The 13,522-nt window shown below is 39.5% G+C and overlaps 1 protein-coding gene across 1 annotated transcript in view; it reads left to right on the top strand.

The window, feature by feature from the left end:
- The window catches only part of PTCHD4 (patched domain containing 4), a 178,320-nt gene that overhangs the window by 54,195 nt on the left and 110,603 nt on the right, over window positions 1-13,522 (top strand). Inside the window, exon 2 of the mRNA XM_042985297.1 lies at window positions 1,503-1,983. Coding sequence (XP_042841231.1) covers window positions 1,503-1,983 — 481 coding nt within the window. The remainder of the gene's footprint in view (window positions 1-1,502; window positions 1,984-13,522) is intronic.

Below are 13,522 nucleotides of genomic sequence, written 5' to 3'. Positions count from 1 at the left end.
CGCTGCAATTCTGTGATAACAACCACGGTTAGCAGATTGTTTGGGTTTGTTGCCCTTCTGCACTACCTTTCTAGAAAGAATTGTTTCCTGCTCTGCTTCTATGCTTTTATATCCTTGTGAGATAAATATCTTGCTTGACGTAGCAAATGCAGATTCTCCTCATGGCACTAAGTACCTTTGTGCCTGCATTTCACGTGGTACCTGCAGCACATTTTCAATGACATGTTCCATCTTGTGACCTGCTATTGGGCTCAGTATTGCATCTGACCACCATTGCCACTGAAGTAAATGACAGTTGTGGCAAAAAGAAAATATCCAAATTGATTTAAATTTGGTGATGGCCATCAGGGATTTCTTTCTGAGTGTTAAGGCACACCGGTTGATAATTACTGCTCCGAATTAAACAACTGCATATCTGGGGTTCATCGTGGCTCAGTGGGTTAAGCATCTGACTCTTGATCTTGGCTCAGGTCTTGATCTCATGGTTCATGAGTTTGAGCCCCGTATCAGGCTCCACACAGACAGTGCTGAGCCTGCTTGGTATCCTCTCTGTCTCCCTCTTTCTCTGCCCCCATCTCAAAACAAAATAAATAAACTAAAATAATAAGTAAATAAACAACTCAGTATCTACCTTACTTGTACCTTAAAGAGGAGTGATCACTTCTCTCATAAATATCCTAGTCCTATGACCTTGTCTACTCTACTTCATGCGAAATTCTAAAATCACAATGACTTTTGACAAGCCCACCTGAAATCTTATCAGTTTCATCGGTGGGGGGGGGGGGTTGTCCACTGTGTTCTATGGGGAAAAGGTCAACCTATGACTGAGGCAGGTGATTGGAGGGAACATCATGATGAGTGAGCAGGTGCTCACCTCATATTTAGAAAACATTTCAACACTCTTGTGTTAATTGTAAAAACAAAACAAATAGTATCTTCTATGTGGTGTGCAGTACACCGTTGCACCCCCAGGACCCCCAGAGTATAGATGTTTGTAATGTTCATGTGTGTTTGTGTGTGTTGGTGTAGGTGTGTGTGTTAACCCTGAAAAGCTTAGTGTATATTTACTAAATGGATTATTCTTCCAATTTTTGAAATGTTAACTCATGCCATGCTTCATGAAACTGAAGCTGAAAACTTTTGGCTGAAACTGAATCGTAAGACTTGATCCTGCATAAAGGAGTTATAATAGACTGCTACAGACAGAAATGATGGGAACGGGGGTAGGGACGGGATGGATCATTTCCCTATGCATGTGGCGAGTCTTGCATAGCTTCGTAATTCTCTTTGCATCTTTCTAATCCTGATCATCTTGCATGGGATTCCATGACACTCCAAAAGGTTAAATATAAAATCCTCACATGCCACTCCACCCACATCAGCTCCACGATTGCAAGAGCCATCCTCTGCCTTCATTGTGTTCCTTCACTTAGAGTAACAATCTGTTGTCTGGAATGTGCATCCCTCTGGTAACTGTAGTCTCTCCTTTTTCTGTTTTCAAGGATGGGAGGAACAGTTTTATTGGACACCAACTGGGCGGGGTAGTGGAAGTGCCAAACAGCAAGGACCAGCGGGTCAAGTCAGCCAGAGCCATTCAAATCACCTACTACCTCCAGACCTATGGTTCTGCCACCCAAGACCTCATAGGGGAGAAGTGGGAGAATGAGTTCTGTAAGCTTATGAGGAAGCTCCAGGAGGAGCACCAGGACTTCCAGCTCTACTCTTTAGCATCCTTTAGCCTCTGGAGAGACTTTCATAAGACCAGCATCCTGGCCAGGAGCAAGGTCCTGGTGAGCCTTGTGCTGATCCTGACCACAGCCACCCTCTCCAGCTCCATGAAGGACTGTTTGCGCAGCAAGCCCTTCCTGGGCCTCCTGGGGGTGCTCACGGTGTGCATCTCCATCATCACGGCAGCAGGGATCTTCTTCATCACCGATGGAAAGTACAACTCCACCCTGCTTGGAATCCCATTCTTCGCCATGGGTAACTATCCATCCTTGTGGTAATTGGATTCTTACCGATATGGGGCAAGGTAGTATATTTCTTGAATTCTCAGGCAGAAATCCGTTTTAATTTTGCACTGATGCGTCTGTGTGATTATGTAAAATCTTACTTGGGGTGGTGTCCGTTTCACCTTACTGGGCCTTTTGGAAATTTTAGGCTGACCAAGTCATCTTCCCATTTATGTTGGGGAATTGAGTGCTGTCAGGTATTTTTAAATTATACAATATTGGAATTCTCTACTCTGCTTCTTCAAAAATGATAGGCCAGGGATAATGGAGTACGGAGCTAAGGAAACTCAACACTTAGTCTGAACAAACTTTTGTGGTTCGTATTCATGGGCATCTTCAAGTTGATGATGGTGAAGAGTGAATAGCGTAGGGTGAAAATTCAAAGAACCACTGACATGTTCTAATCTGAAAAACTCCTTCATTAATCTTGGCTTATTAATTCATTTCAAAAATTTTCCAGAAATTATACTCATTTACTTACCTCCATATTAGCTAAACCTTCCTGCTGCTGCTTAAAGGTGTCTCCCCCAATTTCTTACATCTCTGGTAAAAATAATTAATGAGCATCTTCACTCAAGATTATTCCTTCTTATAACTTTTCTCCTAGGCATACATAAATGTCTAGAAAATGCTTTATGAGTGTGTGTGTGTGGGATGTGTGTGTGTGTGTGTGTGTGTGTTCTCACAAAAAAGAAGATCAAGTCTGGGAAGAAATGTGAGTGATGGCTCAGCAACAAGACTGATGGAATGCATCAGAAAAGCCATGATAATGGTGATATCTGTGGTACTACAAAACAGTTCTGTCAGATATGATATAATTCCCCACATGCAGTGATTTGGAGGTTGAGCTGTAATAATGGCCTCTACGAGGTGAACTGACATGAACAGGAGAGTCTTGAGCTGTAAAGTAAATGTTAAAATCAGCTATGAATTACAATTTTATTACTAAATAAAAAACCCCACAGGTATGTGGCCAAAAAGTCTTCCAGGTAATCCAGACCCTTTTTGTTTTCACTTTAACAAACATTTTTGAGAATACCGCAAAACAGATTTATAGTGTAAGTACTGGGGTCAAACTTCTTTATCTGGAAACCCAAGTTCGTTGTGACCCCTAGTGAGTCAGTTCATCTCAGTAAGCCTCAGGTTACTCTCATATAAAATAAGGGTAATAATCGTATCATTTTCAAATAATTGTTGTTTGAATGGAGTAGAATACACCTAAAGCTTAGAACATACAGCAAATGCTTTGTAAATCTTATCAAGCTTTAAGTGAGCTGGATTAAATGATCAATAGGAAACAGCCCTTAGATTCAAGAAATTGAAAGTCATCCTGGATTTTGCATATCATCTTTAAATGCATGTTCATCTTGTTAACAAAAGTTTTTTTTTTCTTTTTCCCAAAGAACTATATTAAAATTTGTTTGTACCAGTGATAAGGATGAGCCTAGATTTGAACCATTTAATACTTGTTTTTTGAGCTCAGTCTCTTGACTTGAAATAACAATATAAAATTCATAAGGAACATTCAGCATGATTCACAAATGCAGCATGGCTCATTCAAAATGACAAATTAGATACCTAAAACTGTGGCAATCTAAGTAGGTAATGGAAAGATTTATCAGGAAAATTATATGTTATATAGAATTCTATATTCAATACAAATAAGGAGAAAAATTGTCTCCAGTGGTGTTGAATTGTAGTATCAATTCTACAAAATCAAAGTGGTGTTTTCATTCTTTAAGGAAATAATAACATGTAAAGCCATAGCACTGAAGCAAATGCCCAGACCCTGAAACACATACTTTTCACACTTTTTTTTTCCTCTCTCGGTGTTATTTAAGATCATAACTCAACTCTGGACAGTGTAGGTGCAGACTCTAAGAAGCCTGGTGAATGGTTACTCTTCAGGATTCATAGAATTCAGTCCTTAAAATGTTCTGAAATAAACTTTTTTGGTATGTTCTGAAAACATAACTACAATAAACCTACCAATAAATACTTATTTCAGATATCTTTTCCATCAAGAAGGAGTTTGTTGGTTGTGTTTTGTTCTGTTTGTAAAATGATCCATAATGATAAAGATACCAAGATCAAGAACTAGCTAAATGAAAGGAATATCCTACAGGGCTAGGAAATCTGGGCTTTCATTCTAGTTTTTCCACTAACTTTGTATGTTTGATTTAACTTTGTCCCAGTTCTTCATATATTAAATGAAGGGTTTGGGCTTTTCAATCTCAAATTTTGAAGATCCTACAATATTATTCATTTCATTTTCTTTCTTTTTTAAAGTTATTTATTTATTTTGAGAGAGAGAGAGAGAGAGAGCAGGGGAAGGACAGAGAAAGGGAGAGAGAGAGAATCCCAAGCAGACTCTGCACTGTCAGCACAGAGCCCAATGTGGGGCTCAAACTACCAACTGCAAGATCATGACCTGAGCCGAAATCAAGAGTCAGACACTCAACAGACTGAGCCACCCAGGCACCCCTATTTATTTCATTTTCTACTGAAGCTAGATCATTCCTTTAATCATTCCTTTCTAATGTCATGTAAGGTATGCGTTATCCTCCAACCTCTAATCTCCATTCTCCTTTGTTGACTTCTAGTGTGTGTGTGTGTGTGTGTGTGTGTGTGTGCATATGAAAGGGGGGCGGGGAGAGGCTTTAGATAGAAAAACCACAACCTTGCATTCAGAGCACAACTCCATGAAGGTGATGAGGTGGAATGTGCTATTGAGCATCAGTAAATTCAGTTTGGCAGATCTATATCTTCTAGGGGTACACATGGCATTGGTTGAAAGTAGTCCTTTGATTGATTACATTGTATACGGTATCCAAACTGCATAATATGAAGTTAGTTGGGTGTAAGGCAAAGAAGCCCAACTCTTCTGGCAAACTTTTATGCCTATTCCTATCTTCCCACAAGGATTTATCTGAGGTAGTGAATATTCACTCCGCTGTGCCTCAAGATTCAAACCTTTTGTGTTCATTAAAACTTATCCCTGAAGCTGAATATGTCACTTATGATGTTCTGCTCTTCAGCTGTCTTGTTTCTGACCACGTATCTTCCTTCTAGACTGCACCTGCCTTGTTCTTTTTTCTGATCATTCATCCACTTAATATCCCTGGTGCCATTTAAGAGGCACATGTACTGTACTTTTATATCCTGCCATTTTTTTTTTTTTTTGACAGAGAGAGCACGAGCAAGGGAGAGGGGCAGAGAGGAGAGAGAGAGAGAGAGAGAGAGAGAGAATCTTAAGCAGGATCCGTGTTCTACATGGAGCCCAACAGGGGGCTCGGTCCCATGACCCTGAGATCATGACTTGAGTCAAAATCAAGAGTCAGTCGCTCAACTGACTGAGCTAGAGCTACCCAAGCACCCCCTCCTGCATTTTTTAAACCTGTACCAATTTTTATATTTTGTCTGTAAGTGAATTCGTGTCTCTCAAATTGTATGTTCCAGATTTAGGTTTATAAAAGATGATCATAGGCATATGTATGACCTCTGGAATGACCTATTATGACTAAAATGACCCTATTTAACTCCAGCTTAACATCTTTTCTCTATGCAAACATAAAGCAATAAGAATGTCACTAATTTAATTTATAACTCATTGTCAGCCTTTTTTTTTTTTTACTTCATTTGCTTTGTGTGAATGCGTTTCCTCTTTCTGGAAGGAGAAATATGGGCTAATATTGCATACAGGTACCAACCTGGCTCCTTGCTGATCTTCTGTGGATAATTGCCAAAGACATTAGTAGCCTTGCTTCACTGTTATTTTTGTGATCTATCCTGAATTCGTTTTATATGCCAGGAGTCTTACTTTAGTCATTTGTGATTTTGACAAGAGCTGCTTTGTGGCAGTGCTGAGACTAATTTAAAGTTCAATAGAGCTTAAAAAATAGGTAGTGAAGATAGTGAGTAAAGATGATGGACACATGTACCTGACTTGTTTTGTTCAGGGGAAGCCAGCATTTCCATCTACAAGACTTCATTCATCATCTAAAACTCCATGCTCAAAATTCCATGTTCATGAGCTCCATGTTCATTTGTTTATTAATTGATTCAAATATCTACTGAGCACCTACTATGTTCCAGGTATTTTTGCATTCTAGAATAAAAGACACTGAACAGAACTGATCAAGTTGTTGCCCACATGGATCTTACATTGTTGGCCTGCAAAGGGGAGGCATCTGACAATAAACAAATAAGATAAGTGCTATAAAGTACAAAAATAAAGCAGGATAAGGGGTAAAGAGCATAAGTGGTAAGAGAAAAGACTTTCTAAAAAAAAAACAAAAAGAAAGAAATTGAAGTAGAGAGCTAAATGAAGTAAAGAAGTATCCATGTGGCAACCTGAGAAGAGCGTCTCTGACAAAGCCAATTATAAATGCAGTCTTTTAGATGGACTTCTCTTGGTAAAGTTGAGGAACAGCAAGAAAGGGAGTGTGGCTGGAACAGAGTGGACAACTGTCTGAGTATTATGAGATGGAGTTAGGAAAATGGTAAAGAGCCAGATCATGTAGGGCACTGAGAATACTTTAGATGGAAAGCTATCTGAAGCATTTTGAGACATTAGAGTATGACCTGACTTACGTTCTAAAGGCATCTTTGGCTACAGTGTGAAAATTAGTCTGCAGTGGATCGAGAATGGTTATAGGGAGACTGTGTAAGAGGTTATCACAAAAATTTATGGGATATAATGGTGGTGACTTGAAATACCATGAGAACAGGGACAGTGCTAAAAAGGGATTCGACTCAGGATGTATATTTGAAAATAGAATTGACAAGATTTGCTGCAGGATTGGATGTGGTATGTAAGAAAAAGAAGAGTCAAGGATGACCCCAATCTTTGAGGACTGAATAATTAATAGAAAGCATTTACTATTTATTGTCATAGGGAGATTATGGAAGGAATCAGTGGTAGAGGAAAACTTTAGGAATTTACTCTTCTATCTGGTAAGTTAGATATACCTATGAAGCATCCAAGTGGGAAAAATGTGGGCTAAGACAGTATGTAGATCAAGTTCAGAAGTAAAATCAGTAAGTTGGAGCTGGAAATATAAATTTTGGATTTATCATGGCATAGCTGATAATAAAAGCCATGAGATCTGACAAGATCAACTGGAAAGATAAATATAGATAGAAAATAGAAGTCTAAGATCTGAGCCATGAAGCTTTCCAATGCTTAGAGATTGGGAAAATGAAGATGATTTAGAAAAATACATTAAGAAGGATCAGGCAGTGAGATGGCAGGAGAATCAAAAGATAATAGTGTCCCAGCAGCCAAGTAAAGAAGGTGTTTCCTGAAAAAGCTAGACATCAACTGTTTCAAAAGCTGCTGAGAAGTTGTGTCCAATGAGAACTGAGACTTGGTCATTTGACTTAGCAATTTGAAGGTCAGTGGTGACTTTGACAAGAATTGCTTTGGAGGCATGCTGCGAGTAACAAAGAGGTTGAGTAGAGCTTGGAGCATAAGAAGCGAAGACAGTGAGTAATGATAATTTTTCCAAGGAGTGTTACATCACAGAGAAACAATGATTGTACGCTAATTGGGATGCGCAGTACAGAAAGCTTCATAGTAAAGCAAAGATAGGAAGAAATTGCAGAAGCAATGTCATTGAGTAGGAGAGATGGGCCTGGATTCAGAACACAACTAGAGTCATGGGCTTTATATAAGAGCACAGACAGCTCATCTCCGGTTAAGAAAAGAGAAAGCAAAATATACGGACAGATCCAGATAGATTGGTACATGTGGGGGTGGGAGTGTGTGGAAATTCTCTTCTGTGGCTTCAACTTTGTCAGTAAAATATGAAGCAAGTTATCAGCTGAGAATAAATTTGGGAGAGGAGGTGTTGATTTGAGGAAAGTGAAGAGATTTTGAAAGAGTGGCTTTAGAAATTGGAGAATAAATTAAAGGAAAAAAAGCTAGGTGAACAGCTAAGAAGCACAAGGAACCACTTGAAGTTCGCGTTTATGGATTTAGAAAAGAAATCAATTGGCATTGTTGCTGAGTCAGTGCCCCACCTCCAGCCATATATAGCTGCTTGGGGGAGGGGTTGAGTAGGCAATGACATGAATTTAATTGGAAAAAACCTTACAGGGGGGAAAAAAAAAAAGAAAGTTTATAGTGTATGCAGAAGAATGACTATAATGACAGATCATGAAAATTTTACTAGTTGGGGTCAGCTAAACCATGTTGCAATAACAAATAATGCCTTAAATCTAGTTGGATTAACACAACAAAGATTGGTTTCTTGCTCATACTACAGTTTGGTGTGGGTCAGGAAGCTTTCTTTGGGAACTCTTTCTCCAGCAGAAATTCAGGGGTCGAGGATGCCTCTGCCATGCAACATCTTGTCTTCTCAGAGTTTGTGGTCCCAGCTGTGTACACAGAAAAGAGAATAGTTAGGGAAACCACACCAACTTATAACTACCTTGCACGTGAATTGATAGTTATTTCTCATCATATTCTATTGGCCAGAACTAGACACATGGCCATAAGTTAGCTAAAGGAAGTACAGGAAATGTAGGAGAGTAAATGGATTATTTAATGAATTATTAACTGTCTGTCTCATATAAACTAAGTCAAACAATAAGGGCAATGAGGATTTACTTCCCATCATCATCATAGCAAAAAACTGATAGGGTCAAAATACTAGGATTTTTTGTGAGGTCAGAAAATTGTTTGAGGTTGGAGTCTATTCTGGTTATCTATTGCTGTATAACAAATACCACAAGACTTCGTAGTACAAAACAACAATTTTATTATGCTCATGGGTTTTGTGGGTCAGTAATTTAGAAAGGGTACAGTGAGGTCAATTTCTCCCATCTCTACAATGTCTAGAGCCTCGGCTCAGGGTCACTTGAATGTCCATGGGCTGGGACAGCTGGGGCTAAAACAACCACTTCTAAGATGCTTTCTTTGCTCACATGGCTGGTACCAAGTTTGGGATTTCTGAAGGAGCCCCTCAGCCTAGAATTTTGAAGATGGCCTCTAAACGTGTCCTCTCCAGCATGGTGTTCTCAAGGTAGTCAGGTTTCTAATCTGGTGACTCGGGCAAAACTGCAGGGCTGACCTGGTCACAGAAGTTGCGTAGCATCACATCAGACATATCCTGTTGACTGCATGCCATTCAGAAAAGCTAGCTCAGGTTCAAGAGGACGGCAGTGGGACTGTACCACTTCAGAGAGTGGCAGAGAGTTGAGAGAGAGGTGGAGTCACATTGCAGAAGAACAGGTGGAATGGGAGCGACCGTTCTGGCCATCTTTGGAAACAGAGATTTGCCACACAATCATAATGGGAGTGAGCTGGAAAAGAAAGAGACGGATTGTAGAGATGCATGGTATCAAGGTCTTGAGAAGAGATTATTACTAATGAAAATGACCATGATTTGATCATTTTGAGCTGGGAGACAAATGTAGGATTGAAGACATTATGAGTTCAAAGGACCTGAGTATAGAAGGGATTTTCTCTGTGGAATCTGAAGTCATGAAAAATTATGACAGGAGTTGTGATGGCCACTGACACATTGAGTCCTATGTTAAATCTTCAGCAAATGAGAGAGACTGATCCTGAGGTTTGTAAATGAATAATAATTTTTTTTTAAAAAGGAATAATTTGCATACTACATGCCCAACTTCAAAAGAGTAAGTGTTTTTAAGGAAGACGAACATCTTTGACTTCCCATGAGGTAGAGGATAGCACCTATAAAACTTTCAGGTCCGATAACACAAGAGGAATAGGAGAACAAAGAGGCCTCCAATGGAGACAGCCAGGAAAGCAGTGTCCTCGGGGGATGGCCAGGTTTCGTTAGAGCAAGAAGCTAAAGGTTATATTTGGGGAAGAGATTCTGGAGGTAGGGAATCTTAGTGATGACAGGACTGAGTTCCAGAGGGGAGGGGGAAGGTGGGAAAGATGAGAAGATGGTCAGATAAGGGGTTATACAGAACTGTATAGGAATGACAGTTCCCAGACCTGGGAATCGTGGGCCTCTGTGATTGCTCTGTGAGGGGAAGGGTGTGACTTGATGGCCGTACCAATGGTCCCACTGGGCAAAGTCGTTCTGTTACATTGTAAGTCAGATCATATCACTCACCTGCTCAAAATCCTATACTAGCTTCCCATCTAAGCCAAATTCAATGGATACAAACATTCAGTGATTTCCAAAGTCCCGACAAGACTGACATCTGTTGTGCCTCTGGCCTCAGGTTCAGCCTGTCTCTCTCTCTATACCTGGAAAGCTCTTCCTCAGATACCTGCAGACTTGTTTCCTTACCTCCTGCAGCTTTTAATGCAAATGTCACCTTCTTAGTGGGGACTCCCCTGGCCACTCTATCCCAAACCACAAGCACCTTCACCTTCTGGTCTCCCTCTCTGCTTCAGTTTTCTCCTTAGAGCTCATCATTATCTACTATACAATACAATTTACCTTTGGACTTGTTCATTTTCTATCTCCCAGCAATGGAATATAAGCCCCGAAAGAACGTAAATTTTCATTGTTCCATTCCCATTGTTTTCTAGTACTTCAAACACTACTTGGCCTGGAATAGGCCTTAAAAATTAATGTGGAATTAATGAATGAATGGTCTCTCAGTGTTTCTCAAATGAGTTATGCTCTATTCGAGTCACTAGGTCAGTTTAATGTATCATGATCCACATTTATGTTTCACTTAAGGAGAAGGAAAGAAAATAGAAAGAAATAGGAAATATCAGAAGGTATTGCACATAGTAAAGTATTACTGTATCAATACTTTAGTTTCAGTATAATACCTATGTGTATAACAGATCCCAGTGGAAGATGTTTTTCATAATGTGGGCCCTGGTCAAAATTTTTAGAAAAACACTAGAAACTTTGTTGGGCTAATGTCTTAAACAGATCATGGTGATAAGTGAGGATTTATTGATGGGGAGGCCACTGGAAGAACTCATCAGAAACATATGTAGCTGCTTCTCTTGGTTAGTTCTGCTGGAGGCAGGATCAGTACTTTGGAAGGGGAGGGTTTTGCCAGGCATTTAAGGTGTTACTTCCTGGGCACTGCTGTTTCCCTAGACCAGAAATAGCACAGTGTTTAGCACGTAATGGGCCCTCTAAGACTTGAGAGTTGGCTAAAGTTTTTTAATGATTATGTTACGGTTTTGGAAATATTTCTCAGTAAGTTGCTTTTGCCACAGGACCTGTTTTACATGGGATCAGTAAGGCATCGGAAGCCTCCCCAAAGTAACTCATTGCTGGGAGAGACAGGGCCTATTATTATGACATCAAGAATGTTCAGTTGGAGCTCTTTCCCAGCCATATTAATTGCAGCCACCCTGTTTTTGGTAAGAAACTGTTACTTCCTTTGGGAAAGGGTTGGCCGATGATGTAAAAATATCCCCTTGTTTATGGCTTGGGATCAGAAGATTTGGGAGTCCAGTTTAGTCCCACCTCTTATGGGCCTCCCCTGTTTTCTCTTTCATACTGTGAGGAAGTTGGACTGATTTGTCTTTAACATCCCTTCCACCTTTATTCTTTAATCAGTGAAGCTTTTATTTGACACTTAGGCTGTATGGCATGTTATTTTCTGGGTTTGGGGTTCACTGGGGGCTAGACTGGGTCTACTTGGCATCTTTTCTAATGTCTACTCCAAAGTGCCCATAGTAGGCATTTTGCAAACATCGACTTATCGATGACTCTTGTGGCCGTTAACGTTCATAGAGGAAGAAAAGTCTGAACTCTTGGCTGTTTTTAGTTTGGGTATCTTAATGTCCCTATTTTTCTTCTGTTTTTCTTTAGTTCTGATTTTCTTATATTGATGTCTGTTCTTTTGTAGCTTTGAGATGGATTTCCTGAGACGTAAGTTTCTAATAAGTTAAAACATCGTCTCACTAGCTGGTTTTTGCAGACCTTTTAAAGGAGGCGGGAAGGGAACAGATTTTTGGCATAACAAGTTAGAAGTTGAATTTTATGCCAAGCATTTCAGGTAGCATGTACTTTTTATTGTATAGCACTGTCCAACATTAGTAGTAATTATATCCTGACTCCTTAAGATTCTACATTTTCTTTGGAATCCACCTCCATATTGCACTTTTTACTGCAAACAAGCTTCCTCCAGTGATAGATGGAGGTTTGGAATGAGGAAGAGTACTATTATATAACACAATTTTACTCAGGGTGGAAGCATATGGACTCATTTTGGTGATACTGTTTATCTCAAGGGTAGCTGATGCTAGTTTAGACATTTAAAATGGAAAGATTTGTAAATATACCTCATGCTGCTTAATCCACTCTGCTCTTGCTTTTTACCTCTTGAATCAGGTAGCAATCAGTCTTGAGTAATTAAGCAGCTAGGGAATTGTGAAAGATAAATTTATTCAGCACATGGTAGAACTATTACTATGTCAGGTACTATCGCTTCTCCAGCATGGACTTCCAAAGCCTTCCTCAAATGCATCTCTATCACAAGCAATCTGAACGATCCTCATTAACTGAAGTTGACTTAACTGTCATGTCAAAACATTCCAAGAAAAAAATATCCCTAGTGCCTGAAAGCTGCGGTTACCGACCAGATTGGGATTTTCTGCAGTGCTGTTTCAGGGTAAATGCTGCAATTTAACTCGAAACTTGAATGGTGGAAATGCATTAAGGCTTATGCCATTACTTTTCTGAGGAAAAACAAAGCCCTATCCAGGAAAAAGAAAATCATTTAAAAACTGGACACTTACCTTCTGGATTCAATTCTTTTCCAAGCCAGTATTTTCATACCCAGGCATCTAACAAAAAAAAAATACAATTAGCAGAGAAGGATGAGATAATTCCTGTATTGATTTGAGGATGCTAGTGGTGACCTTTGGCTTCTAAGAATTGAAGAATTCCTATGCATTGATTCCCACCTGCCTTCCTGGAACACTATGGTTTATGTATGCATCCAATATATGTGTCATAGTGGCTGATTTCTTTCGTAATGACAGAGCAATGCCTTCACCCAGACCAAGGCAAAACTGTTATTTGGGCTTCATCTTCTAGATCCTACTGTGTACCTTTAGAGAAATTATAATGCTGAGTTTGAATTTAATATGAAGAAGATGCTGCCATTTTTTTCTAGTGCTTCCTGACTTGGCCTAAATCAAATAAGACTATGTCCTGGCCAGTGATATTTCCAGTAATTGTTTACATCCTAAATTAAATATTTTTTAAAGTTTATTTCTTTATTTTGAGTTAGACAGATAGAGAGAGTGAGTGGGGGAGAGGGAGAGAGAGAATCCCAAGCAGGCTCCATGCTATCAGGACAGAGCCCAACGTGGGCTTCTATCCTACCAACCGTGAGATCATGACCTGAGCAGAAATCAAGAGTGAGACACTTAACCAACTGAGCCACCTAGATGCCTCCATCCTAAATTAAATATTGTATTTAATAATATAAATCAGTAAAGTATTAGTTAAGAAAATTTACTAATGGTATTTGAGAACACATAATAAAAAGCATGGAGTATAACCATAATAGTCAATGATACACACCAAAAAAAGGAGACA

Source organism: Panthera tigris, chromosome B2 (assembly GCF_018350195.1).
Source record: "Panthera tigris isolate Pti1 chromosome B2, P.tigris_Pti1_mat1.1, whole genome shotgun sequence".
Taxonomy (NCBI): Eukaryota; Metazoa; Chordata; class Mammalia; order Carnivora; family Felidae; genus Panthera; species Panthera tigris.
This window is presented reverse-complemented; position numbering and strand designations above follow the sequence as displayed.